The sequence below is a fragment of the Neofelis nebulosa genome, chromosome 4 (genome assembly GCF_028018385.1).
Source record: "Neofelis nebulosa isolate mNeoNeb1 chromosome 4, mNeoNeb1.pri, whole genome shotgun sequence".
Taxonomy (NCBI): domain Eukaryota; kingdom Metazoa; phylum Chordata; class Mammalia; order Carnivora; family Felidae; genus Neofelis; species Neofelis nebulosa.
In genome coordinates, this window is record NC_080785.1 from 87,625,068 (window position 1) to 87,650,383 (window position 25,316).

Consider the following 25,316-nt stretch of genomic DNA (forward strand, 5'->3'; position numbering starts at 1 on the left):
TATTTATTATTTATTTATTGAGAGAGAGAGAGAGAGAGAGAGTGAGTGAGTGAGTGAGCAGGGGAGGGGAGAGAGAGAGGGAAGGTGAGAGAATCCCAAGCAGGCTCCTCACTGTCAGCATAGAGCCCAATGTGGGGCTTGATCCCACGAACCATGAGATCATGACCTGAGCCGAAATCAAGACTCAGATGCTCACCTAACTGAGCCACCCAGGCACCCTGGCAATGACCTTTTAGATGAGCCCACATTCACTTTCAAGAGCCAGTGGATTTGATTTTGCCTCTGCTTTCTAAAATAATGTACATTCTATACCATAGAGAAGGGCAGGAAAAGGAAATTAGCTCAATAAATGCACTGATACACTAACCTTCTCACTTAACTGCAGAATTAACTGATTCCTTTGTACTAAAATATATTTAACAGCCAACATTTACTCAGCACCTACTATGTGATGGATCCACTGGTAAGCACTTTTAAGATAGAAAACAAGATAATTTTAAGTGATCTTTAGGTAAGAGTACTGCTGTAAGGGCTGGAAAATACATGGCTACATCCATCACATTTCTTTCATTTCCAAGATAAATCCTTGCAAAAAAAGGACAACAGAATCTTATTTCATTATCTCTAAGAAAAAAGATTAAGTAGAATCTGAAATTTATTTTTTTATATTACTTTTTTTTTTTTTTTTGAGAGAGAGAGAGCATGGAAGGGGAGGAGAGGCAGAGGGAGAGAGACAGAATCTTAAGCAGGCTCCATGCTCAGCACAGAGTCTGACGCAGGACTCAATCCCCCAACCCTGGGATCATGACCAATGATGAAATCAAGAGTAAGACACTCAACTAAGTCGCCCAGGCACCCCAGAATCTGAAATTTAAACTCTTATGTTCACATCAGGACAGTAATTTATTCTTAATATTCCCAAAATTGTCATTATAGTCTTACCTTTTTATTTCAAACCCACAGCAAAATAAAAAACAGAAACTTGTCTAAAACATGTAACTAAAAGTTAAAAAAAAACCCAAAACCTAAAAACCTCTTACCTGAGCATGAAAATTGGACATAGTCGTTGTCTCTATATCCTTCTTTCCTAATATCTCCATTTTCACTGGTGAATTGGGAAAATTAAATGAAAAGTAGTCTAAAAAGTCAGGTAAATAAGTAGCTGCCCCATGAACAATACCCATTACATAGAAAGCTGCAGAATTTTCATTTTCACTGAACACTAGACCCACAAACTCTTCTGCAAACCTCTCCATCTCCACAGGAGACAGGTGGGAGAGTTCATTACTGTAGGCGTGGATAACAGATGCGCCTCCATTAGGCTGGTGCTCAATATGAATGAGCTGTTTGAACTCCAATGTGTCCAACCTTTTGAGGTTATTCTGAACCCGTGGCTCCTTTAACGAGACAAATGGAAACTCACTGTTCTCTGGAATTTTGGAATCATAGTTCTTGGTATCCAAATTCTTTCCACTGTAATCCTTTACATTATCATTTAGGATGCCTTTGGCTTCTTGATCTTCAACATCAGATAGCAATCCTGAGCAGATGGTTTGAATAGATTTGCTATACATTTTTGGACGCTTCCGTTTTTCATTCTCTTTGTGTTTCTTTTTCTTTTTCTTCTTTACTTTTTTAATTTGTAAGTCTTCTGCATTTGTTTTTGGTTTCTCCTTCCCACCTGTTGAGAAAAAAAATTTTTTAACTCCATATTTTAGTTACTTAAAAATCATGCTTAAGGAACTATTGTACAATAAATAAGCAAAGTTTACTCAGATTTGAGTTTGTATCTGGGACTTGTTTTACACAATATTGATAAACATAATTTAGTCAATCTCCTTCCCTCTCTACACACACACACACACACACACACACACACGAAGGCCTATGACAAATTTGTACCTATCGCGCATGGTACCATTCTGACATGCAGCAGACGTTCAATCAGTGTTTACTGAAGTAATGAATGGATATTTTAGAAAGCATAATCTTCAAATTTAAATGTAAAAAATCAGAAATGGGAAGTTGAACAGAGATCAGTCAGATGTTTCCCACTGACACATATCACCATTTTAATGCATCTAAGTTATTTAAAAATTGCATGTAGTCAAAAGACTTATAAATCACAAAGGGAGAGAACTACTTGCATTGTATGAGCAGCAACAAACACAGCAATTCCTTAGCTGTTTACCATATTTCCTCCTTACTAAACTATTCTTGCATCTAAAATGGACTATTTTAGGGGCGCCTGGGTGGCTCAGTCGGTTAAGCGGCCGACTTCGGCTCAGGTCATGATCTCTTGGTCCGAGAGTTCGAGCCCCGCATTGGGCTCTGTGCTGACAGCTCCGAGCCTGGAGCCTGTTTCAGATTCTGTGTCTCCCTCTCTCTGACCCTCCCCTGTTCTTGCTCTGTCTCTCCCTGTCTCAAAAATAAATACAACGTTAAAAAAAAAATTTTTTTTTTAAAATAAAATGGACTATTTTAGAGGTCCACTAGATTTTGCAAAGTCCCCAATGAAGACCCAATAAGGCAGCATAAAGGAGATGACAAAATTAGAATAATTTCACATGTCCTAAGCATAAATGATACCCATGTACTAGTAAAGAGATGAATAAAAAAGTAAAACATTTAGGGATTATAACCATATACATTAGTTATAATAAGCTTCTGTAACTAAAGTCAGGTAGATTCTGGGTCCAGAAATTTAGAACTCCAAAAAATACAAGAGTAATGCACAGAGGCTATACAGCTATAGACTAAGTGTACATATAAATGTGTAATTTTATCACAATATATTTATTTCTGTACAGCAAGAAAAATAGGAGAAAGCAAACATCTTCACAAGAAAGTATTATGCTGGGGCATCTGGGTGGCCCAATAGGTTAAGTGCCAGACTCTTTATATATGCTTAGGTCATGATCTCACAGTCCTGAGATTGAGCCCCGTGGCAGGCTCTACACTGAGCCCTCTCTCTCTGCCCCTCCCTCATTTGTGCTCTTTTCTTTCTCTCAAAAATAAATAAACTTAAAAAACATACTATGCTTCCTAAGATAGTATGAGAAAGCCATATGGTAAGAGTTAAGAAGAAAAAGCATTCACTGTTTCTACCTGTTATTTCACTTTTATAGACAACCTGTTATAAATTAAACCTTCCCAATCTGTTTCCTTACCTAAATTTTTCCATATGCACATATAGCTTTTATTCCTTTCTGTCTCCAGTGAGTGAGATGTCCTGCCTACTTTTAAAAAATAAGTCCCTCCCACCAACTCCAAAAACCCTTACAAAAATAGTTCCCTATCCTCTTCTTTTGATCAAACTTCTCAAAGCAACCATCTATGCTGAGGTCCTTCCATTTATTACCTTATTCTTATCCCTTAAATTCTAAGTCTGCTTCAGTCTACTCAAATTTACTTTCCCAGAATGTTCAAATACTAAATCCAATGATATTCTCTCAATTCATTCTTCCTGATCTCTCCAAGCTTTAACAGAATTATCCAGTTCATCCTTGATTTTTTGCTTGACATTACTTCCTTGCTAATTTTTAGTTTAAAAGCCTCATGACTGTCTTTCATCCTGAATGCTGGAGTCATAGTAACCTTTCTATAAATTTTATATATTGTTGGATCATATTTATCCTTTAAGTAAACTGCTTTGAAGGGTTCTCAATGCCTACCAAATAAAATACAACCTCCTCAATATGGAATCCAAAGAAAATGCTCTCAGGACAACTGGACAGCTCAGTTGGTTAAGTGTACGACTCTTGGTTCTAGCTCAGCTCATGATCTCTCTCACAGTTGGTAAGATCAAACCCTGTCTTGGGCTCTGGGCGTGAAGCCTGCTTGGGATTTTCTCTCTCCTTGTCTCTCTGCCCCTTCCCGGCTTGCTCGCAAGCATGTACTATGTCTCAAAATAAAAAACAAAAAACAAAACCAAAAAAAAACAGACAATGCTCTCAAGTACTTCATTCTCTAGTCAATGTGTACTACTTACAATTTCTTATAAAACAGCCTGTGTTATCTTTCTACTACTTGCAAAGACATCTGCTCTTCCGAAAATACCCTTGTCCTACCCAGCACATCTGACTTCTTTCTTACCATTCTTTAAAGACAACTCATGTCATTTTCTTCATTTTGCTTTCCCTCTCTAGTTGGAACTGGAATCACTTCATTCTAAATTCATATAGGGGCACTTGGGTGGCTCAGGTTCCTGGCTCTTTCTGCCTCACTCTTGGTGTCAGTTCAGGTCATGATCTTTACGGCTCATGAGTTCAAGACCCACATCAGGCTCTGCACTAACAGTGTGGAGCATGCTTGGGATTCTCTCTCTCTCTGCCCCTCCTCAGTTCTCTCTCTCCCTCAAAATAAATAAAAACTTTAAAATAAATAAATTCATATAGGGGCGCCTGGGTGGCTCAGTCGGTTGAGCGGCCGACTTCGGCTCAGGTCACGATCTCACGGTCCATGAGTTCGAGCCCCGCATCTGGCTCTGTGCTGACCGCTCGGAGCCTGGAGCCTGTTTCGGGTTCTGTGTCTCCCTCTCTCTCTCTGACCCTCCCCCGTTCATGCTCTGTCTCTCTCTGTCTCAAAAATAAATAAACGTAAAAAAAATAAATAAAAATAAATAAAAAAATTAAAAAAAATAAAAATTAAAAAAAAATAAATTCATATATTTTTTTCACTCATAGGATACTTGTATATCACGTCCTTCCACATACTATATGAGTGAAACAAGTAACTTTTATATGAATTATAAGAAAGAGTTAAGTGATACTTTCCCCCCCTAGCCAGGCATTGTATTCCTCATGACATTTAATACATTGCTACGGATGAACATTTAATAAATCCATAAATGAAGAGATTTCTCTCACCAATAAACTAACTGAGGTCTGTGGGTTTTTTCCTTGTCCCTCCTTCAGCCAAAGTTTTCCACAATATAAATACCACTAAATCCTAATCTTGGAAACAACGAACATAAAAATTCTCTTAATAGCAATTCTAAAAAAGGGAAATTTAATGTTAACTTGTAAAAATTCATTACTTCTAAAAATTTATAAATATACAATGAAGACCAAATTGGTATAATTATGTAAAGCAAAAATAAAAATCTTTCAACATTACTGATTACATAGGTTTGTAGAGTCATAAAATGCAAAGTGTTAATTCTCTAATGTATACACGTAAATAAATGAATATACTAATAAACTCATACTTGCTACCTAGGAATGATCAAAACATTAGATTTAAGTTAATATTTTAAGAACAAAATTAATAATGAAAAAAATTTAAACAGGGAGTTAATCAGCATGAAAAGATAAAATAGGTATATATACGTAAGCAAAATCCAAATGCGTCAAAGAAAAAAGCAGTGAATTAAAAAATTATAACTTAAGGGGCGTCTGCGTGGTTTCAGTCAGTAAGTGTTTGACTCCTGCTCTCAGCTCACTTCTTGATCTCAGGGTCCTGAGTTCAAGCCCTGAGTTGGGGTCCACATTGCGTGTGGAACCCACTTAAAAAAAAAAAAAAAAAACAAAAACAGAACTTAGTACTATGTGCTGCTGCAGCGAGCTCCAAAAACAGAACTTAAAGTTTAAAAGGCCTAAGTACAGTAACTAAATGGAAAATATATATAAAGTTGCACAAATTAAATGGGCTGCCAAAATAAAGAATTTCATTTCAATGAAAATATAAGCTTCATATCCTATTATATTTATACCTAACACACGTTTAAAAAGTAAAATAGAAAATATCCAGCCATTAGAATCACATGTTACTTTGAAATGAATTAGGCACAACAGTCTATTTTCTATTCACAAGGATGAATGAAAGTAGTAACGGTATTAAATGGTCAGAAACTGAAAAATGCAAAATAATAAGAAATCAGTTAAGAGAGTCTTATAATGAGCAACAAGGAATTAAATTCCCAAGACAAAGTACTCTGTAATTAAACACTAAAGCGAGCACAGTATGCAGAAGAGAGTTAACATAACATGGCTGAGACGGCTGGTCTTAGAAAGGCCTGCTTACAGGGGTGGCCCTGGGCTGGTATCTGAGAAACTGGTACTTTGGGAACGTCCCCACAATTCCTTGGTAAGAGTGGCTCACTGTATCTAAACTTTCCATGCAAACAATATGGTTTATGTTGACACCTTTTTCCTTTTGGGAGCCTGGAATTGTACATGCTAGACAAAAGATGCCTATGTAACCAACCCCCAATAGAAACCTTCAGCATCGAGTCTTGAGTTTTCTGATAAACAACATTTCACATGTGTTTGTCACAATTCATTGTTCAAAGAATTAAGCGCATCCTCTGTGATTCCACTTGGAGAGGACTCTTGGAAGCTTGTGCCTGATTTCCTCCAGACATTAATTACCCCATGTGCCTTTTCTCTCTACTGATTTTACTTTGTATCCTCCACTACGGTAAATCATAGCCATGAATACATCTATATGCTGAGTCCTACGAGTCCTCTCAGCAAATCATCAAACCTGGGGGTAGTGTTGGGGACCTCTGATGGACACAGGTAACATGCATTCTTTACAAACTGAGGCACTAACATTCACTAGACGTATTTTTACATTCACTAGATAGATTCTTAAGGTTTTATATAATCTGTCACTCATTTCCTTTGTTAGAAAGACACGTGAAATGCAGTAGACATATAGGTAGACAATCTTTAAATACTTTAAGGAAATTAGACCATTTTGATTATCAATGTTCTTCTCTTACACTAAAAGTATTTAAAGCAACATTTCTCTAAATCCTATGATTCTTCAAATCAGACCTATGCTTATTTTTAGAGGATCGTGTATGCTTTTTTTTTAAAGGATCGTGATACGTACCCATAACAAAAAGGGTTGTCAATTTGAACCCTCAAAAAGTATAAAAGAATAGGATTGATAAGGGACCTTCCCTCCACAGATCCATAGATCCATGAACATAGTGGACCCCAGACACACACACATACACAGAGCACCACAGACACACACACGCAACGAGAGCCAAAGAAAGATTCAATCAGAGAGAGGTGGACACACACACACACACACACACACACACACACACACTGCCAGAGAGGAAAGAGACCCTCACTTAAATACAGAAATAAACACACACCGAAACAGATACAAAAACAGCATGTATTGTTAATAACTAATTAAACAAAAACTTTAAAAAATCACAAATCTACTGGCATTAATTTCTACCACTAGAGTTAGTATATTAGTGTTAACAAAAGAAAAAATAAGGGCTGTCCAGAAAAATTGGATCTGATTTCGTATCTAATATGGGAATTAATATTTATATATAACTCATTATCATACATAGAAAAAAAGTAGTAATTAGCTATTTTCAACCTCTGGGTCTTAGGGGAATGACTTTGCTTGTTTTGCATGGCAATATTTTCACTCTTCCTGACATGAATTACCTACCTGTGACCTTTGGTATACTAGTAATAATCTTGGATATTGGCTTCTTTTAACCCTCATTCCCCTTGCTCACCAGCAAGCTTCTTTTATGTGCTATAATGATAAATATCACTCTCAAAAATACTATAATCATAACACCTCTGTTCTTACAACTTTTCACAACATAAAAATGGCTGAAACATATAAGTATGCTCAGAAAAAGTAGGTGGTAGATGTTAAACATAAAAGGATAAGCTAAATCAGCTTATTTGTTCCTTTAAACTATTTCTCATAAAGCAAATAATCCTATTTTGTCAATGAAAAACATTTACAAGATTTATGCACTAATAAAGATTTTTTAGCATGTATGTAATTATGTATTTATATACATAATCTAGTCATACTCAATCTCATGCAGTTTTTGATGAAAACCTGGAGGAAATGAGACTGGTGCAGAGTTAAGAGTTAGGATCTATTTTAGATGTCAAACACTGTCATTAAACAATCAATGCCTGTGTGTGCCATACTTTGTAACATTATCAGGAGAAAATAATACAGAGAGAAGAAAGGTTGAAAGGAAAACAGGGCACAAAGGGCACACAGTAGTAAATACCAGCACACTGTCCCCACCAACAGATTCTGTTGTTGCTCCAGGACATCACCTCTCCCTGATCATAGACTAGCAGGGCAAATTGTTTCCACTGGATAATAACAAAAGCTAACACTTACTTGGTGCTTACAATGGGACAGGCACTATTTCCAAAATGAATCATGTTTTATTCACTTAATTATCTATATTTTACCTAGGGAGGAGATAATTTTGTTGTTGTTTTTCAATCGCAAGAGTTAATCTTTCATACATGTTTACAAAAAAGATTCATATCCACTTAATCTGTGGGCCAGACACCATGGTTGGCACTTCCACCATACTTTACCTGATTTAATCTTCACAACCCTGTAAAGCAGTAATTACATTATTATTTACCTTCATTCTATAATTAAGTACATTTTCCCATGGTCATCTCAGAGGTCACTAAGATTCATTTCTAAAACTATCTCATTCTTCCCCTTTATCATTACTAGGTTTCAGTTTAGTTCAATTCAAAATTTTTCCTAAATTTTTCATGTACTTCAAAGTCAAGGTTACTACTGCATACTACTGAAAAATCTCCATTTTCTTAGGCTATTTTAAATTTTGTTTGTATATATAATCTCTAGATTCACGTATTTCATATGAATGGTATGTAAGGAATCCAACATTCACCCAAGTGACAGGAATTTCCATCACTGTACATTCCATTGGATAAGAAAATGACTATCTGACTAAACCAGTAAAAAATGACTATTTGACTAAACCAGCAGGGTAAAGTTAAGTAAACACTTCAAGCATTAATCATTAGCACTAGAGTGGTCAGATTTGAGTCCCGCCTCAAAGGCTTGCAATCTAATTAGACAACACAGCTAACACACGCTGTCAAAAGAAATAGAATAAAAGGACCATGAACATTAACTAACCATCAACTTAAGCTCTGACCTGTTTCTTCCAAGGTCAAAAGAATTTTATTAAAAATGAAGTTCTGACAAGTAGAAAATAGCCCAAGAACATCTGGAAATATGACAAAGAATGAAATGAAAATACAGAATCTAATATTCTGTTTATCTTAAATAATATAAATTAACCAGTTACTTCATTACACATACAATGCTATAGGCTTTTCTTCCTAATGTATATAATGGTTTATTAACACATGAGTTCAACATCAAATTAATCAAAGTCAATGTATTCTGATCCATAAATTCTCGACTTAATAGGGGCAGCAAATGAATTTGTTAGCTGCCTAGCAACCAAATTGCCATGGATTCTTCTTGCTATCTGACTGAATTTAAGACTGTTCTTACTTCTCTTCTACCACATATTTCCTGGAAGGGTTTAGATTTATTGATAGGATTAGTATTATTACTCAACCACCCAGCCCCATGTATAAACAGCAACTGAAAACAAACATTAACAGAGAAAAGGCAGGAAACAAAAACAGGATATTCTTTAGGTATGCAAGCAACACACAGTAAGAGTATACCTTCTAATTCAGCTCAGAGTAAATGATCCCTGTATGATACCAGACTTTGAGATGGTGATTACTGTCAAATATTTTTAAGATCACTTCTTCTACCATCCATCCCTCTTGTACTAAAATTGTTTTAGCTCTTTAGATGATCTAAACATGGGTAAATACTAGTAATGCAAACACAGAATTAAATAACCTATATTTAAGGAAACTAATAGTTTGATGAAGCTCAACCTTTACTACTTCTTCATAAAGTATACTGAAGAAATATACTACTAACAACATTATGGATTAGAACTCCCTACTATTACAATAACTTTCCATATTCTAACCATTAAAGTTTGCTCTCAGCAAAATTTGGCAACAAACATTAAATCACTAAGTCTGAAAGTACAATGAGCAATATAATATAGTACAACTTACATCACTAAATATAAACTTACTTTTCAGCAAAATCTTTATTTCTCCATTTTCTTTCTTGATCTCATTCATTACTTTATGCTTCTTTTTCTCTCTCTCTTTATCTCTCTCTTTAATTTTGTCTTTGATTTTATCTGAAAGACAAAACAAAGGAAATATTTAAAATCATTTAAAAATAGGGCGCCTGGGTGGCGCAGTCGGTTAAGCGTCCGACTTCAGCCAGGTCACGATCTCGCAGTCCATGAGTTCGAGCCCCGCGTCAGGCTCTGGGCTGATGGCTCGGAGCCTGGAGCCTGTTTCCGATTCTGTGTCTCCCTCTCTCTCTGCCACCTCCCCCGTTCATGCTCTGTCTCTCTCTGTCCCAAAAATAAATAAAAAACGTTGAAAAAAAATTTTTTTTAAATAAAATCATTTAAAAATAAATAAATAAAATCATTTTATAATTTTTCCCCATGAACCATAGGGCAATTTCTAGAGTTACAATATACCATGAAAAATCGGAATGAAAAACAATCATGCCTTTTGTTCTTCCTCTCAGGTTTGGGGGAAATAGATTTCTGAATTTCCTGTCATAAATTAACATGGAACACATAATATACACATCATATATTGTCAAAATTTATCATTATACAGATTTGTAGAGATTCTAAAGAAAAATCTTCATTCTAAAGATTATTCTTCATTTAATTCATGTCAACCACATTATTAGACTACCTTCAAATCACTTAAAATAACTGGCTAATTGAGATAGTAAACTACAATGGAAAAAGTGCTAGCTTTGAGGTTGGCTATATCTGAATTAATACCTTAACAATGAAAAAACAATCACAGTTTCTTAAACTATAAAATGGCGGTTATTATCTTTCTTACAGGTTACTGTAAGGATTAAATAAATCAATTTATAAAATGACTACCCAGAGCCTGGTTTATATAAGACTAAATGTGAGTTCCCCTACCTTTGCTTGCATCTTTTAAAAAGGATATGACTGATCTGGCTAGCTGGTGATATTAGGATATTAAGATAAAAGGTATAGGGGCGCCTGGGTGGCTCGGTTGTTGAGCGTCCAACTTCAGCTCAGGTCTTGATCTTGCGGTTTGTGGGTTGGAGCCCCGCATTGAGCTTTGGGCTGAGAGCTCAGAGCTGGAGGCTGCTTCAGATTCTGTGTCTCCCTCTCTCTCAGTCCCTCCCCCACTCTATCTCCCTCTCTCTCAAAAATAAACATTAAAAAAAAAATTTTTTTTAAATAAAAGGTGTAAGAACTCTAGGAATCATTGATCTGCATTCTAAAAATTTAAATTTGAGTTTGTAAGATTTATTGCCCTATTCTTGTTCAATCAAGCTCCAATGCCCCCAGCAAAAGAGAAGATCTAGAGAATTTTAAAATAGTGATGTAGTTTCTGTTCTCAAAATGCTTCCCATTGATTACAAAGTCATGATTGAAGCACATAAAATCTATAAAATATCTTCTAATGTAACAGATTATATAGTGTATATACACAGACTACAGAATTTTTTTAATTTTTTTTTTTAACGTTTATTTATTTTTGAGACAGAGAGAGACAGAGCATGAACAGGGGAGGATCAGTGAGAGGGAGACACAGACTCTGGAACAGGCTCCAGGCTCTGAGCTGTCAGCACAGAGCCCGACACGGGGCTCGAACTCACGGACCGCAAGATCATGACCTGAGCTGAAGTCAGCCGCTTAACTGACTGAGCCACCCAGGCGCCCCCAGACTGCAGAATTTCTTAAAATCCCCCCTTACTGTCCTTTCTGTAAATATTATCCTGAGGCCATAACCACTTTATGATTAGATTACCATCTATATCAGTACTGCCCAGTAGAAATATAATGCTTACCTGATATGTAAATTTGAGTTTTCTAGTAGTCACATTAGAAACAAAAACTAACAGGTGAAACTAATTTTAATAATACATTTTATTTAGCTAATGAATCTAAAACACGGTCATTTCAAAATGAAACCAATATTAACAAATTACTGAGACATTTTACATTATTTTTTTTTCCACAGTAAGACTTCAAAATCCAGTGTATATTTTATACTTAACAGCATATCTCAATTCAAAGTATTCAACAGCCACATGAGTGACTCTAGTGACTACCACACTGAACAGCTCAGGTCTAGACTACTTAAACAGAAAATTCTTAGAAAAATAAATTAATGCACTTAACAATTTAAAACTTACATTCATTAATAAAAAAAAAATTCAAATAACATCTTCTACCGATCAAACTGACAAAGTGCTTTTGCAAAAATGATAATACTCAAAACAGAGGAGAGGACAGGTGATGGTAGAACAAACCAAAACAGGGACCGACTTAAAAAATATGCATTGCTGAGTATAAGAAAAGGGTTAGGGAAATACAAGTAAGTAAGGTCCTCATCTGTTCACATATAACTTAAATTCTAGAAATACATTAAGCTGTTCTCACACTTCAGATTAGTTTACTTTTTGATGCTTAAAGTCCTTGAGATCCTGTCATAGGCTGTCATCCAGCTATTAAGTGTTTACTCCAACTAGCTAGAGCTTAGACACATATATAAATTAATATTTCCTAAGTAAGCATACATTTTTAATGAACTATTTATGCATCATTTAAAAATCACAACTGAAGAAAATAATCTGTCTCTGCATTTATTTTCCCAATCATCCCTGTTAGTTTATTAACCTAAAAGTGTTATTTCAATAACTATTGAACCTTTAAAGTTTATTAAAGTATAATATACACACAGAGAAAAACATGTAAGTATACAGTTCAATTTTCACAAAAATGAACAGCACCTCAAGGATCCCCATCTTCCCTTCCAGTACCCCTAAGAGTAACCAAGATCCTAACTGCTAACCACACAGATGGAAATAACTACAGAATTTTAATGGCATATATGTATACAAAGACTATGATATAATATAAACTTACCACAGTCACAAAATATAAATATTTTTCAGAATAAAATTAAACTAGCTTCTCAGAAAGTAAAATTATAATATGGTTATGACACAATTTTTTAGTAAACTTAATTTATATACTTATAAATATATTTATTTATAGACAGTATAGACTTTAAGAGCAGTTTTAGGTTCTCAGCAAAACTAAACAGCAAGTATATACAGATTTTCCATATAGAACTGATACCCCTATACATCCCAATTTTAAAAAAATTATAATGTACACACATTCAAAAGACTGAAAAATAACAGTTCAAATTATTAAAAGCTATTATTTTTGGTGGCACCTGGGTGGCTCAGTGGGTTGAGTGTCTGACTCTTGGGTTCCAGCTCAGCTCATGATCTCAAGGTTGGTAGGTTTGAGCCTCACTCCCTGCTCTGCGCTGACTGCCAGTGTGAAGCCTGCTTAGGATTCTCTCTGCCCCTCTCCCACTTGTGCTGTCTCTCTCTCTCTCTCAAAAATGAACAAACATTAAAAAATAAATAAAAAATAAAAAGGGTGGTAAAGGACTGAAGAAAAGCGATACAAACAGACCCATGATAAGAATTTGAACCCAGAAGCAAAACGAATATAAGAATGGAGGAAAAGAGAATAAATGACTAAGCATTATCAAACTAGAACAAGCTGTAAATTACAAAGTTGGAAAGATAAACATTTGCTAAAGACATATACCATATGTAAAAGTTAAGATATAAAAAATAAAATTGATTAAAATAATTTCAAATAATATAAATGGGATTTTCAAACATATATTCAATTTATTGAATTATCAGTGTATTTCAGATTGAATGCACCCAATATATTTCTATTGAGCACTTATGTGCAAGAGATAAAAAGAGTAATAGTGCTGTACTAAAGAATCTTACAATCAACGATATCAGTTGATATTGGTTGATTCTTACTGTTGGTAAGATTCTTACTGTTGGTACTGTTGGTACCACTATGGAAAACCAGTTCTTAAAACAAACAAACAAACAAAAAAAGACCGGTTCTTAAATAATAAAATCATTGTTTTCATCTTGTTATAAAATTTACTAGTCTCCACCAGTATTACAGTCATTATAATATAGAATGAAAACGCACACACACATAAACAAATATTAGGTGAATCGGTCCAGTATAAAGGAAGTAGAACTTATAAAAAGCATTGTTAGAGAATCCTTTTGAGAGATTTCTAATACACCAACAATCCATTTATCTGGAATCTTCAGAATAAATTCACAGTTCCTACATAACAGAAGACTGCCACTGTTTTTTAATCATTCTAATAATTTTCAAAAATGTATTATACTTCCCTGCTTTCAAAAATCTAGGAAATATAGTCTTTTCATTATGACAAAAATTTAAACTCTCACTATCACACTCATATTGATGAATTCAAAAACAAAACAAAATTTACCTGTTCAAAACTAAAAAACAGTATTTGAGTATCATTTAATTTTTATTGCCTTAGCTGTCATTTATCATTCCACATACAAGAGGTGACAGCTATAACTTCTGGCAGTCACCAATAGGCTCATTCTCATCTGCTCTGTCCTAAGAAATTAGACCAGGTCCATCAATACTATACTGTATACAACAGTATGCAGGTTCTCTATCTCTAGCCCTATTAAAACAAGTTTCACACTGTATTCTTTCTAGTTATAAACTTATCTTTCTCCTTATAATCAATCCTCCCCCACCAGTATATAGTTTATCCTTGAGAGTAGAAAAGACTCTACCTCAATAAATGCTTGTTTGATACACAAAACAGGTCCTGTGATATAGTAAATTACTGTTATTTTCTGAAGCACATTGTGACTTTCCTTTTATGTGCTCTACGTTGATCTTTATTAATTCTTCCTTCTTTTCCTAGCCATACCACAGCAAGGAAGGAAATTCTTAGCCCTTAAAGCCATCCAGGAGTAGTTCCTCAAATTTATTTCCCCTTCTAACTACCCTGGTTGTTTCTGACAAAAAATCCTGAGATTTATGAAGTTGCTCCTCCAAAAACATTAGGGTTCCACAATTTTTCTAAGTCTCAATAAAGGCTAATAATTTTCCCTGAAAGACAATGGGGTAATTTCTCTTTTATGAAGAATTCTTACAACATAACATCTAAAAAACTAAGAAAAAGAAAGTAACAGTAGGAAAAGCATGTGACTCTCGATCTTGGGGTCATAAGTTTGAACCCCATGTTGAGTGTACAGATGATAAAACAATAAAGAATTTTAAAAAGAAATAAAAAAAATTTTTAATAAAAAAGAGAAAATAGAAAAAGGTGCAAAGGACATAAAAAAATTGCAACCTTACCAGTGTTCAAAGGAACACAAAACAATATAAAACTGTGGTGCCTGGGCGGCTCAGTCGGTTGAGCGTCCGACTTCAGCCCAGGTCATGATCTTGCGGTCCGTGGGTTCGAGCCCCACATCGGGCTCTGTGCTGACAGCTCAGAGTCCGGAGCCTGTTTCGGATTCTGTGTCTCCCTCTCTCTCTGACCCTCCCCTGTTCATGCTCTGTCTCTCTCTGTCTCAAAAATAAATAAACATTAAAAAAAAAAAATTAAAATAAATAAATTAATTAATTAAATAAAAATAAAAAGAAATAAAAAAATTTTTAATAAAAAAGAGAAAATAGAAAAAGGTGCAAAGGACATAAAAAAATTTCAACCTTACCAGTGTTCAAAGGAACACAAAACAATATAAAACTGTGGTGCCTGGGTGGCTCAGGCAGTTGAGTGTCCTCCCCCACTTGTGCTCTGTCTCTTAAAAATAAATAAACATTGAAAAATTTTTTGAATAAAAAATAAAATAAAAACACAGTAGCAAAGGGGTGCCTGTCTGGTCCAGTAGTGGAGCATATCACTCTTTGATCTCAGGGTTGGGAGTTTGAGTCCCATGTTGGGTGTAGAGATTACTTTAAAAATAAAATAAAATCTTAAGAAAAATACAATAGCAAAACTGAAAAGCTAAAAACATGAAGGTAAAGTTGAGATAATCTTCCAAAAAGAGAGCAACAAGACAAAGTGGAAAACAGCAGAAAAAAAGGTTACCTAAAGGATCTCTTCAGGAGATCCAATATCAAATTAACTGAAATTTCAGAAAAGAAAAATAGAATTTTACAGGGAAGGAAAATATCAAAATGAATAAATGAGAAATTTTCTCAGAAAAAATGAGTCACCAAACTTTACGGGATGAGCACAGGAGCTCAGTTGGAAGAGCATGGAACTCGACCTCAGGGTCATGAGTTTGAGCCCCCTGCAGGGTGCAGAGATTACTTAAATTAAAAAAAAAAAAAAAAAAAAAAAAAAAAAAAAAGAGAGAGAGAGGAGAACAAAGAATGGAATTCACAGTGGTAGCCCCCCTCTCCACATACACACCAAGCACATCATCATGAAATTTTAGTTTCAAGAGAAGATCCTAAAAGCCTCCTGAGGAATTAAAAAAAAACACAAAAAACCAGATCTCACATAAAAGATCAGATAACAGTGTGGAACTCAACACAATAGTAGATGGTAGAGAGCAATAGGACAAGTGCCTTCAGAATGCTGAATGAAAGTAATGTTTAACCTAGAATTATAGGATCTGTCAAACTATCAACCAAGTACAATGGAAGACATGATCACACAAGCAAAAATTCAAACATTGTTACCACACACACCCCCTTTCTTAGGATACGCTTAAGTAAATTAAGGAGTAAACAAAGAAGGAAAAGGAAAACGGCATGAGACCAAGGAAACAGGAGACCCACCACAGGAAGGCACACAAGAAAGTATCAGTATGAAAACTGTGTAGTTGGCTTAAAGAATAACCAGTTCAGGTATAAAGCACTGCAGAAACCACCTCCAAGAATAAAAGGGAATTGCCAGATTATCTCTTACTACAGAACACAAAGAATAGGGCAGAAAATGAAGATGCCAATACATATAAATAGAACTTCCTGGACTTATAATGGGATTTCGTCCCAATAAACCCTTTCATTGTAAATTGAAAATACTGGGGTGTCGGTGGTTCACCAACCATGGTTCACAGTTAAGTGTCCGACTTTGGCCTCAGGTCATGATCTCATAATTCATGGGTTTGAGCCTCACAGAGGGCTCTGTGCTGACAGCTCAGAACCTGGAACCTGCTTCAGATTCTGTATCTACCTCTCTCTCTTTGCCTGTACCCTGTTCCTGCTCTCTCACTCTTGCAAAAATAAATAAATGTTAAAAAAAAAACAAAAAACCAAAGAAACATTTTTTTTCATTAAGTCAGAAATGCATTTAATACACCTAATTTAACAAACATGCTCAGAACCCTTACATTAGCCTACAGTTGGACAAAATCATCCAACACAAAGCCTATTTTATAATAAAGTGTTGGATATCTCAAGTAATTTATTGAATATTTCACTGAAAGTGAAAAACACAATGGCTGTATGGAGACAGAATGGTTGTAAGCATATGGGTTGTTAACCCTCATGACTCCATGGTTGATGGGGAGTTCACCTCACTGCCACACCCAGCATCACCAGAGAGTACCCTACCACATATTACTAGCCCTGGAAAAGATCAAAATTCAAAAATATAGTTTTTACTGAATTATATCACTTTTGCACTATCATCTAGTCAAAAAATTCCAAGTCACTGTAAGTCAGGGACCAATATGTATGAAAAGAAAGGCCATTTTTAACTATTATGAAAATCCAGAAGGCCATACAGAAAAGGATCTCTGATTTGCATTGAACAGTATTTGCAAAGTCATAATAGGCACTGATTATTGCACTTTAAGTTTTATGAAATCACTGGTTAGGAAAGAAGCTAGGTTATAAAAGTGCTAAATTCTTATTACCCTTAACAAGAATGCAATATAGTGTGTCTAAAACCGATCAGTCAAAAAATAAAAGCCACTATGAGCATTTTATTCAGAAATTTGGAATTAAACGATGAGAACTAAAAGAGTTAACAACTGGGGGTAGGGGTAGGGAATGCAAAGAGTTAGGGCCATTTCTCATTATAAACCTTTCAGTATTTAATTTTTAATAATTTTATTTTTTGAGAAACAGAGAGACAACAAGAGCAGAGGATGGGGAGAGGGAGAGGGAGAGGGAGAGGGAGAGGGAGAGGGAGAGGGAGAGGGAGAGGGAGAGGGAGAGGGAGAGGGAGAGGGAGGGAGAGGGAGAGGGAGAGGGAGAGAGAGAGAGAGAGAGAGAGAGAGAGAGAGAATGAGAATATATCTTAAGCAGCCTCCACACCCGCACAGAGCCCAATGTGGGGCTCGATCCCATAAACTGTGAAATCATGACCTCAGCAGAAATCAAGAGTTGAATACCTAACCAACTGAGACACCAAAGCATCCCGATTTGATTTTTTAGATTAAATTTTATTTTTAAAATTTACAAAGTCATGGCCTTCCTTTCAAAAACCCATCTCCCCATTCCAGTCGTGAGAAAACCATCAGACAGATCCCAATTGAGGGACATTTTATAAAATGCCTGACCAGTACTCCTGAAACTATCAAGATAATCAAAAGCAAGAAAAATCTAAGCAATTGCTGTAGCCAAGAAGAGCCTAAACAGACATAATGACTAAATGTAACGTGGTACCCTGGGTGGGATCCCTGAACAGAAAAAAAGACATTATGGGGGGCATCTGGGTGGCTCAGTCAGTTTAACATATGACTTCTGATTTTGGCTCAGGTCATGATCTCACAATTCATGAGATCTGGCCCTATGCCAGCTCTATGCTGACAGTACAAAGCCTGCTTGGGATTCTCTCTCTCCCTCTCCCCCTCACCCACTCACTCTCCCTCCCTCTCTCAAAAATAAACTTAAAAAATTTTTTCTTTAACATTTATTTTTGAGAGACAGAGACAGTGCCAGTGGGGGAGGGGCAGAGAGAGAAGGAGACACAGAATCTGAACCAGGCTCCAGGTTCTGAGCTGTCAATGCAGGGCTTGGACCCACGAAATGCGAGATCATGACCTGAGCCAAAATCAAGAGTCAGACGCTTAACCAACTGAGCCACCCAGGTGCCCCAATAAACTTTTTTAAAAAAGGACACTGGGTAAAAACTAAGGAAACCTGAATAAAGTATGTACTTTGGTTAATGATAATATATCAATATTCGTTCATTAATTGTGACAAATGTATCATACAAATATAAAATTTCAAGAACAAGAGAAAGTGAGAAAATTTCAAGAGAAAATTTTTCTATAAATGTAAAGCTATTCCAAAATTGAAAGCTTAATAAAACTTATATTTATCTAAATTTATAAAGGAAAAACTTAATTGTAAGAAAGAAATATAGTGCTTGCTTGCCTCAGCAGCACATATACTAAAATTGGAATGATACAGAGAAGATTAGCATGGCCCCAAGCAAGAATGACATGCAAATTCATGAAGCATTCCATATTTATGGGACAGACAGTGGCTGTACTTGTGGTGATCACAGCATATGTATAAACTGTCAAATCACTATTTTGTACACCTGAGGCCAAAGTGCCATTGTATGTCAACCATAGTCAAATACACAGACACACACAGGTTTGTGCATGAGGCTAATGTGACACTGTGTGTCAACTATACATGCATACGTAACACAGACACATGCAGTTTGTGTGCATGTGTAGATAAATTTCACTCTATGTAATGGACAGAGTTCCAAGACACTGTTAAATAAAAACAGCAAGTTGGACAAAAGTGGTAGAATATTTAGGCTTTTGAAAATAGGCTACATATTCTTTTCTGTGCATGTATATGTACACATGTACATATGTAAATGCATTGAAAAAAATCTGGAAGGAAGAACACAAAATACCTAACAGGTTTGCTCCTATGGAAGGAACAAAAGAACTTAAAAAATTTTTTTTATTTACTTATTTATTTTGAGAGAGAGAGACAGAGAGAGAGAGAGAGAGAGAGAGAGAGAGAATGCACGCACGCACAAGCGGGGGATGGCAGAAAGAAGAAGAGACAGAATCCCAAGTAGGCTCTGCACGGTGCAGAGCCTGATGCGGGGCTTGAACTCACAAACTGTGAGATCATGACCCGAGCTGAGATCAAGAGTCAGACGCTTAATCAACTGAGCCACCCAGGTGCTCCAAAAGGAACTACTGATTCTTATTTTAGGTAATTCTAAATTATCTGAAATTTCTACAACAGAAAGGGATTCATATTTATACTTATGTAATTAAGTTGTTAGCATACATCTCTTTCCTGAAAGAAGAACTGATAATTTCATGTTTAGACAAATTTTTTTTAACTAGATTTACAGTTGAGCACCTGGGTGGCTCAGTCAGTTAAGCATCCAACTTTGACTCAGGTCCTGATCTCATGGCTTGTGGGTTTGAGCCCTGTGTTGAGCTCTGTGCTGACAGCTCACAGCCTGGATGGAGCCTTCTTTGCATTGTGTCTCCCTCTCTCTTTGTCTCTCCCCTGCTTGCATTCTGTGTCTCTTTCTTTCTCAAAAATAAATTAACATTAAAAAAAAAAATTTTTTTTTAAAGATTTAGAATCACTCAAGGTGCATCAGAAGGAAAGAAATAAGAAAAAAAAAAAACACTTCAAAATAAAAGAGTGAATATGTAACCTAACACACAAACACACATGAAAATAATGTTACTTTTTCCAAATTCCTTATTTCATTAAAATTGTTCAAGTGTATTTCTACTTCACTTTTATATACATTATCTCAAGGTTATGTTATAGTTAACAAAAAGAACAAAAGGAGAAAATATGATGCAATTATACATCTATTCTCAATATGTATATATGCATGTACTACTTGTTAGATTTAATAGCTTTTAAGGAAAAGAGAGAAATCCATAAATGACTCATTAAACCACAGAATTCTGTATAAAGAAGGATCTTCATGTAGATTCATTAGATTTTTTTTTTTTAAAAGACGTTGTCAGAGGGGTGCCTGGCTGGCTTACTCAGTAAACTCTTGATCTCAGGGTCTTGAGTTCAACTCCTCCCATGGGCATAGAGCTTACATTAACAAATAATAATTAAAAGTAAAAAAAAGGGGCACCTGTGTGGCTCAGTCGGTTAAGCACCCGACTTCGGCTTTGGTCATGATCTCATGGTTTGGGAGTTTGAGCCCAGTGTCATGCTCTATGCTAATAGCGTGTAGCCTAGAGCCCACTCCAAGTTCTGTGTCTCCCTCTCTGTCCCCTTCCCGCTCACGCTCTCTCTCTCTCAAAAATAAACAAACATTAAAAAAGTAAATAAAATAGGGGCATTGGGTGGTTCAGGTAAGCATCCGACTTCAGCTCAGTTTAATGATCTTGTGGTCCCTGAGTTCGAGCCCTGCGTCAGTCTCTGTGCTAACAGCTCAGAGCCTGAAGCCTGCTTCAGATTGTGTGTGTGTGTGTGTGTGTGTGTGTGTGTGTGTCTCTGCCCCTCCCTCACTTGCACTCTTTCTCTCTCTCAAAATAAATAAATAAATGAATGAATAAATAAATAAAAATTAATAAAATAAAAAAAATAAAGTGTCATAAAAATCCACACTACCTGTTCTTTTTTTTTTTTTAATGTTTATTTATATTTTTGAGACACAGAGAGACAAAGCATGTACGAGGGAGGGTCAGAGAGAGAGGGAGACACAGAATCTGAAGCAGGCTCCAGGCTCTGAGCAGTCAGCACAGAGCCCGACGCGGGGCTCGAACTCACGGACTGTGAGATCATGACCTGAGCCGAAGTCGGCCGCTTAACCGACTAAGTCACCCAGGAGCCCCTCCACACTACCTGTTCTTAAGGAGTGTTGGTAGAATTTTCTACTGAAGACTTCAGTTACAATACATTCTTGTACCACAAACCTCAAATAGGCTTCACGCTATGAGTTTTTCCTGCTTTGGGTATGTGCCATGATTCACACTGTAATAATACAGTCTATGAAATCAGTTAGTCTGAACAACAACACTGATCTCCTTAAACACCTTCCCCAGATAGGAGTAAGTATAGCTAGAAATAGATCTGAAAATAAGCAATAAATAGAAGAAAAAGAGAAATAATACAGAATTTAAGTGGGGAAGTAGAAGGAAAGGTAACATTACAAAAATGGAAAGAGAAAGATAAAGGATATAGTAAAAAGGGGAGCAATGCCTTCTCAGCCCTTTTTTCTTGGTCCTTACTGCAAAAGACATTACTAACCTCTTCTTTTTTTTTTTTTTTTATTTATTTATTTTTTTAAATTTTTTTTTTTAACGTTTTTTATTTATTTTTGGGACAGACAGAGACAGAGCATGAACGGGGGAGGGGCAGAGAGAGAGGGAGACACAGAATTGGAAACAGGCTCCAGGCTCCGAGCCATCAGCCCAGAGCCTGACGCGGGGCTCGAACTCACGGACCGCGAGATCGTGACCTGGTTGAAGTCGGACGCTTAACCGACTGCGCCACCCAGGCGCCCCTACTAACCTCTTCTTCAAAATTCCTCCCTAAGTCTCAGTGGTACTGCACTATCCTGTCTACTCAGTAACTCACGATCCTACCATCAAAACTTGCACATTCTCATTAGGATCTACCTTGGGCATGCTTCTTTCTCTCTTCTTTTGCCATTGAAGAAAATGCATTCCTATGATTCAAACTATAACCGTTAGGTAAATGAATCCTCAGACTAATATCTCAACTCAGCCTCTTGGCCAAGCTCTACCACTTATTTCCATAAGAAATATTTAACACCTTGGGGGGTGCCTGGGTGGCTCAGCAGGTTGAGCACTAGACTCTTGATTTCAGCTCAAGTCATGATCCCAGGGTCATGTGATCAAGCCCCACACTGGGCTCCATGCTAAGCATGGGGCCTGCTTGAGATTCTCTCCCTCTGCCCCTCTTCCCTGCTGGCGCTCTCTCAAAATAAAAATAAAATAAAATAAAATAAAATAAAATAAAAGAAAAGAAAATAAAAGAAAAGAAAATAAAAGAAAATAAAATAAAACTATTAAAAGAAAAAAAAGAAGTATTTAACAACTTGGGATGCCTGGCTGGTTCAGTTAGCAGAGCATGTGACTCTTAATCTCAAGGTTGTGAGTTAGATTGAGCCTTACACTGGGTAAAGAGATTACTTAATGTTTTTAAATCTTAAAAAAAAAAAAAGAAAAGAAATACTTAACATTAAAATTACCATCTTTCTCATATAAATAAAGTTCAAGCTCTCCTTTTAATTCCTTGTTTATGTTAATGGCACAACATCCTCCAACATCCAAATTCAAAAAATTCTCAAAAACCTTTATAATACTTCCTTAACGTTATAATATTATATACAATAACATATTATATATAATATAATAACATATATATTATATATAATAACTTTCCCTAACATTAAATCACTTTCTCAGTTCAGTCTATTTTTCCATTGAAATATGTCTATCTTCCTTTCCCTTTCCATAACTGATTACTTATCTTTTGAAACAAGTGATCTTCCTACTTACAGTTTCTCTCTCCACCAATCCACTCAGCAGTGACCAAAAAATATTCCTTGAAAATATAGTTGATCATGTCACTCTCTTCTACTTTAAACAAATGAACAAAACCACCCTACATAAAAAGAGAAAATTCCCACAGTATGCCATTCAAGAATCTACATATTCAAGACACATTTTAATTTCTTCTACTCTTCAACCACATGTATATCTACACAAGATTCCAGACTGATTCATTAGTACAACTTACTCCAATATTTTTGTTAATACCATTTAGTTAGGATGCCTTTGCCCATCTCAATTCTTGTTGACCAAAATCCTACACATTCTGCAAGAATCTACCTGAAATTCAGCTTTTCATTAAGGACTCTTTGGTCCCTTCAACTTGAAATGACCACTGCCTTCTTCTCCCTCTCTTATGATTTGAATTGTTTGTGTACCTTTTTTATCTGCTCTGTTGGATTATAAACTCTTTCTTGGTTATTATATCTAATGTATCTTTGTTGTCTTCTATAGAACCCAGAATAGTGTTTTGCACATAATTGATGCTAAAAATGAATGAGGATTCCAGAGGGCAAAAGAAAAACGGTTAATATAAGTAGGAGCAAATTATTACCAATAATCATCTGAAGGGTCAGCAATCAGAGAAGACACCCCCCAAAAAAAAGCAAAACGCAGAAACAGAAACAAGATGAGTAACAATACAAAGTGTCTCTTACATTGCAGCTAATAATCTTTCCAATTAAATTATACATCTTGAAGGAAAGAAATACAAACAACTTTTCTCTCTGCATTCCCCTACACAATACCAAACATATGGCAGGCAGTAAGTGTTTGTTGAATCATTTAAGAAAGAAGCAGAGGACAAATTAGAGAAACTGTGACATAATTTAAGAAAGTAAATGCTTTTATCAGTATTTTATATGACTCTAAAAATAAGTAATAAAAAATAGAGCTCTGACAAAAATCAATAAGATAGTGTTGAAGCGGGACAGTTGCCAGAAAGTCTTCCACAAAATTAGTTTTTTTCATAGGAAAAAATTAAAGATTTCACTTATTCTCCTCATTTTATAGAGAATAAAAGTCAGGGCTCAGAGCAGATAAGATGTTCTCATGCACAGAGACTAAGTGGCAGAACTAGGAAAACTCCCAAACAGGTCCAATAGGAGTTAAAAGCTCCTATTACTACACTATAGGAAAGAAAACCAAAAACATACAATAATTCTTTGGACCACAAATGTTTCATTGAATTTAGCTAATCGTAGATAGTTCCTAACTTAAACCTGCACACGGAAGCAGCACCACTTCTACCTCTTCCGCATTACATCTTCATAAGGATATAGTAACATTACAGGGGAAGGAATAACATAGAAATGGGTTTCAGAAACTTGGAAGGCAAAGAAGAAAACCTTCCTTTCCAATTAAAGGACGGCTGAGATGTGACAGGCATGAGGCAGATGGTATTTAAAATACCTGATGCCTCCTCTGGAGTTGTCTGCTCATCCATAGTGAGGGGAAAATGCTAAAAGAGTGAAAGGTCTTCATGGACCTAATTGTAAAAACTGCTACATGTCATGAACCCTGAGATGTGAAAGACTTGTGCAGTTCCAGTAAGTAAGAACCGAAGGACTTGGGAACTGCTAACCTGTGAGAGGGCTGCAAGCTTCTGCTGCTTGTACTTGCAAATCAGGGGCTTCTGCTCACTGAGCTCTGATGACCCTTTCTCTTCTAGTGTTTCCCAATTCTGTGCTTCTATTTTCTTATGAAGGGGAAAAAACTTAGTATAATGACTCATACAGCAACGATGTCCTATATTTTGTACAGTAATGCAAAAAATGTTTCTGCCTGAACATATTATGAGGAAGTTCAGATTGTACAATACTTATCTCTTACTATTCAGGGAAAGGCAGGCTGCTTTGGCTAACATATTGAGACCAAAAAAACAAGGAAGAGAATGTTGAAAATGATATAGTTTAAGACAGCTGTGTATTAAGAAACTCTAAATGTACTGTAATATGTTGGAAATAACTCAGGCTTTGTAATTAGACATATTTAATTTCCAGTTCTGCCACTCA

The 25,316-nt window shown here is 35.9% G+C and overlaps 1 protein-coding gene and 1 non-coding gene across 2 annotated transcripts in view; one reads left to right on the forward strand and one right to left on the reverse strand.

Moving 5' to 3' along the window:
* The window catches only part of RSBN1L (round spermatid basic protein 1 like), a 69,050-nt gene that overhangs the window by 25,469 nt on the left and 18,265 nt on the right, over positions 1–25,316 (reverse strand). Inside the window, exons 2-3 of the mRNA XM_058725289.1 lie at positions 9,914–10,024; positions 1,041–1,681 (exon numbers count right to left, since the gene is read on the reverse strand). Coding sequence (XP_058581272.1) covers positions 1,041–1,681; positions 9,914–10,024 — 752 coding nt within the window. The remainder of the gene's footprint in view (positions 1–1,040; positions 1,682–9,913; positions 10,025–25,316) is intronic.
* On the forward strand, positions 19,127–19,236 carry LOC131511183 (U6 spliceosomal RNA). Its single transcript, XR_009261387.1, has one exon. It is a non-coding gene; the product is annotated as a U6 spliceosomal RNA (small nuclear RNA).